Here is a 4,949-nt window from a genome sequence, read left to right as displayed (position 1 = left end):
TCTTCCAGGCACTGGAGGAGCCAGCTTCTCCCTCCCCCACCGTTTGTTTTTTTTTCCCTTAAAGATCTATGCCCTCTTCTACTGCTGAATCCTTTTATTTAGAGCCTGCCACCTGCTTAAAAAGACAAGTTTGTCTTGCCACCCAGAAGGACTGACAGGTTTATTTAGAATTCTAATCCACAAATAAACCATCATGCAGTGTATTTTAACACTGCACAGCAGTATTTCCAGATTCATTTTGACTCAGCTCTCCTGAACAAGAATGAGCATGCACAACTGCGCTGCCACCACCAGCCAGAAATATGCTTAATTACGTTCCACCCAGTAAATAATTGTTTACAGCTCATGCAAGCCACCACATATTAAATTTATTCAGGCCATTAGGTTTTTGAGAGCAGATGGACAACACGCCAGAAGGCAAACACCGGATGGCAATTAAATTATTTTTTCAGTTCTTTTTCAAAAAGTCTGAGCCTACCTGGCTTTCAGCTTGATCCAGCATCCTCTGCACAGCTGCCTATAAATGGTGCAAACACAGGACTAGTGAAAACCCTGAAGACACGCAAAACATCTGGTTTCTTTAGTTAAGAACCTAATTTACAACACTCAGTGATTATGCATAATAAAAGTTTGGTCGAGTTTGCTTTAAAAACCAAAGCTTTACTTTTACTCTGTAACAATTTATGTACTACAAAGCTGTTAAAGGATACATCAGACAAGACCCTCATGATGACCCTCAGACGAGATCATCATGAGATGATTTTCTAATCTAAAACCTAAACAATTTTAAAAGTTTGATTTTCTTTTTTAAAACTGCCATTGAACTACTGGATAGTTAAGTATATCTCCTGCTCCAGCACTCAGTCTGGTTACAGTTAAGTTCGTAATAGTTTCACTGCACTAAACTTTTTAACTTAGAATATTCTCTGTACCACACAGAAAAACATATTGCTTAGTGAGCCTCTGATAAAGCAAAACATATAACTGTTAAAAAACTCTAATATCCTAAATTCACTGGATCTAGCGTTCCAAATACAGGATAACAATGAGGATATAATTTCCCTTCCTTCTTCTAAGTGGGCTGAGCAAAACGATAAGGTCACTCTCCAAAACTGGCTGGAAATGAGTTTTAACAAATTATTATAGGAATTTTTATTTTTTTTTTAAAAAGACATTTTAACATAACCAATACAAGAAAATAAGCTAGCATTGTTCTAATCTGGAAGATAATTAATTAAATTAAACAAGAGGAGGAGCAAATAAAAATTAAAAAACACAATCCAAGATGAGGACCCAGACAGCATCTGGTATTAATCAAGTATGTCAGATATTATCCACCGTATTAACTAAATAAATAAATAACCACAACCAAAAACCCACCAAACCAGAAAATCTATTCTCTCCTCTTAGGAAGGAAAAAAAAAAAATCATAATTTTTCTTAATCAGTAAGTCATAATTTCAATAGACTGCTCTTTCAAGAGATGGGCCAAATCAATTGAACAGCTTTCTGCTGCTGAAAGGAGTGACTCCACTCCCAGCTGGGTACTCAGTTTCACTCTGGGTACCTGTCACTGCCCTCTGTGAGACAATTTAACTCACTGAACCACTATAAATAGTAACCCAGAAAAATAAACGAACCAACAACCAACCGAAAAAGAAAACACCTTCCATCTAGTTCAAGGAGCCAAATTAGCCCAGTGAGGGCTTGGGCAAACCCAGACACAAGGACAGGGGAGGAACCAAATCCCACTGTTACCATAGTTCAAATTTCTTGGAACTGTATCTCAACCTTAAATAAAGGATGCGACCATCAATTTGTCTCTCTACTCTGCAAAGACAGAAATGGACATTTAACACAAGAGGAAGTAAGACAGGAAATACAACAACTGCTGTTCTTTTTCACTCCTCATGCAAGTGTTAGGCAATCAGTGATACAACCAGCTACTGAATGCAGGAGACAACACTGTTTGCTCCTGTCTCTTCTGCTGTGGCTACCAGACACAGTAGCAAGACACCTCCCAGTGAAATGACTGGAATCTTTTGCAACTGTGGAGGAGCTAAAATAACTGGATCCTAGAAAGCTGCAATCACCCTTTACTGGCAATAGGCCAGCCCTCACATGGGATTTCTGTACAGGACATCTTACATCCAAGTCATTCCAACTTCTAAAACTTAAGAATGTATCATTAACAGAAATGTTATCAATGACTAAAAGTTTCAGTATCATTTTTTTCTCCACCCAAGGAGGTCTGGAAAAAAGATACGTCCTGTTGGATGAGTCAGGTAAAGGAGAGCTGTAACACATGTTTTCATTAAGAACTGTGTTAAGGAACAGCAGCGATGTAATTCCATATCCCATATCCTCATTGGGCATTTTCTTCAACACTGACTGTGTTCAGCTGGGACATTAAATAAGGATTATCTTTAACACATAAAACAAAGAGTGCATATATCGGAACCTGCATTCGCAGTGTGCCTTTGCATAAAAATGATGTAAAAAGTGACATACTATCAACAACCAGGCACTTTAAAACTAGTTACTCTTCTAGGTGTATGGATTCACTAGATTCTCTTTAACAGTGAATAACAGTTTCAGGAATTCAGACAGAATTGCCAGAAGAAGTAACTAACACATTTATATGTTTGCTAATTAGAATAAAATCCCTTTTCAACATGCATGGACTGCTGCATCTGATAATGTAAGAGGATATGTAACACGTTTATCCTCCCACTGCCAGGAATCACCTCTCTCTCTTTCTTCTCCTGTTGCTTCTGCTGTGCCAGTTCTCTCTCTTTTCTTTGCTGCTCTTCCCATTCTTCTTTGATCTTCCTCTTTATGATAAAAAATATTAAAAGAAATATTTAAAGAAACAAATGCTTTATAATCACTCAAATTCAAAACTATCATGTTGTACTACAACTCCTTGACCATTAAGTTTTCATGCAGTCATAAGCAATTAAATCTCTGGACAAAAGCCCCTTTAAAGTCTTTTTTTTTTCCTTTTAAATTTTGCTCTTCTAGAATGAGCTTATGCTTTCAAATATAGCAACATCAAGAAAACTGGGTCCACCACAGAACAGTAAAAGACATTACACTAAGTCTACCTTATTGCCAGACACAATTGTAACACTCAGTTGATACATCACCTCTTCTTCTTCTTGACGTTTTCTTGCAGCCTCTTCTTTTTCTTTCTTAAGCTTGAACTCTTCTTGGGCTTTTTCTTCTCTCAGCAACCACTGCTCATGTAGTTTTTGCCTACCAAGGAAACCAGGTACCACTCAAGACAAAATTTAATGACTACCCACAACTGATGCGACTGTCGTGCGTACAATTCAAATGTATCAGCTCAGCAATAACTACAGCTTATCTAATCTTCTTTAAAAGAGAAAATTCCATAGGAATCATTCAGGTGTTAGAAAAAACCTGTGTAGCCAGAAACAAAAAGGATTCTATTTTACGGAATATATTGAAACTTTCAGAGTATCAACACGGAATTGACTACATATGTATCTACTGCATACATGCCATTTTCTAGATTTTTATTTTTTTACCTTTCTTCCTCAAGTTTTTTTTCTTCTTCTTCTTCTTCCTCATCTTCTTCCAGCTCCTCCTCTTCCTCCTCAGACACCGATTCATCTTTTCCCGTAGCCTCTAAGGAAAAACACAAAACAATGCATCTAAATAAGTGGATTTTATAGTCAGCAAAGATACACAAAATTATATCCTCTTAAAAAATGAAAAGAAAAAAAAAGAATCACTACTAGTTGCACTGACAATACAAAACCCTTCAGTTACCTGAGTCTCTTAGTTTTGCAAGTGCCTGCCGCTTTTTTTTTCGCTTTTCTTTCTTCAGAATAGCTCTGTATTTTTGATGGCTGAAGATGAAATAATATTATTTACATTAAAATGGTCACTGTGATTCACATAATCAATTTACATTACACTGCAAAATTTAACAGCTAATCGTATGATACAGTAACTCCACAGGGACATCCAACATGACAACGAAATCCATAGCTACGCTGTTAGAGCTGCACGTGGACAGCAGCCACAATCACATTCGGACACAACATAGAGGGTCTTGTCCTTCTTGAGGTCTGCAGTACTTGATGCTACTACCAACTCTGTGAATCTTAGTTCCTGAAACTTGGTCACTAGATGAGATTAGGGAGAAGAATTTGGGGATCTCCCACCCTGTAATTTTGGCATACGTTTCAGCACATTCTAGTCTTTCTCTCTTTTACAGAGCATGAAATTTTAAGTCTCTTCCCATCTCCTTTGATATTCTATAGTGGCAGCAGTCTTAACGTACAGATAACAAAAGCACACTTCACCACCCCCACAGAAAACACTCAGGTCAACTCTTCTGTTACTGAAGCTTGGCCAGACTCATCCTTGCTTGTCTGACAGCTCTGCAAGGTGGCCTAGAAATAGCATCGTGCTTTCACTATGGTTAAAAACCCTCTAGGTATCTGAAAGCCTTTTCACATCAACCTCTTTTCTGTAATTTTTCATTGTAGCTCTCTTCTTTCTAGGCAGTTTGTAATGGAAAAATAGGAGGGAGGGATGATCTTCAACTCTTGTCACTCTGCCAAGCCAAATACTGACAGGAGATTAAAATCTTCCCTTTTTAGAGTGTGTGATTTTAAAAGATTCCATAAATGTAACTCAGACAGCAAAAACCCTCACCCACATCTCTAGCCCTTCCCCTCAGGGCTACCCACAACCTCACCATCTGCACACCTGTGCACGCCATCAGTGACACCATGGTGGTTATCCTGGCAAGAGAGCACTTGCCCTCAAAGACCAGTATGTGGGTGTGCAATGCCCACATCTGAGCCTACTACCTTTGATGGAGCAAGTCTAGCGACTCCTGTCATGTCACCTGCCTAAAATGGATCTCAGCCGCTCAGCAGGTGCCTGGGGCTGACAAGTGAGAATACCTGC

The 4,949-nt window shown here is 38.5% G+C and overlaps 1 protein-coding gene across 1 annotated transcript in view; it reads right to left on the bottom strand.

Moving 5' to 3' along the window:
* Nucleotides 1-3,877, bottom strand: part of ZRSR2 (zinc finger (CCCH type), RNA-binding motif and serine/arginine rich 2) — a gene marked incomplete at its 5' end in the record, with an annotated part of 12,391 nt that extends 8,514 nt beyond the window's left edge. Inside the window, 5 exon segments of the mRNA XM_010181971.1 lie at nt 479-517; nt 2,747-2,833; nt 3,053-3,257; nt 3,554-3,653; nt 3,798-3,877. Of these exon segments, the coding sequence (XP_010180273.1) occupies nt 479-517; nt 2,747-2,833; nt 3,053-3,257; nt 3,554-3,653; nt 3,798-3,877 (511 nt within the window).
* Between the last annotated feature and the right edge of the window lie 1,072 nt (nt 3,878-4,949).

Source organism: Mesitornis unicolor, unplaced genomic scaffold, assembly GCF_000695765.1.
Source record: "Mesitornis unicolor isolate BGI_N332 unplaced genomic scaffold, ASM69576v1 scaffold28373, whole genome shotgun sequence".
NCBI classification, from domain to species: domain Eukaryota; kingdom Metazoa; phylum Chordata; class Aves; order Mesitornithiformes; family Mesitornithidae; genus Mesitornis; species Mesitornis unicolor.
This window is presented reverse-complemented; position numbering and strand designations above follow the sequence as displayed.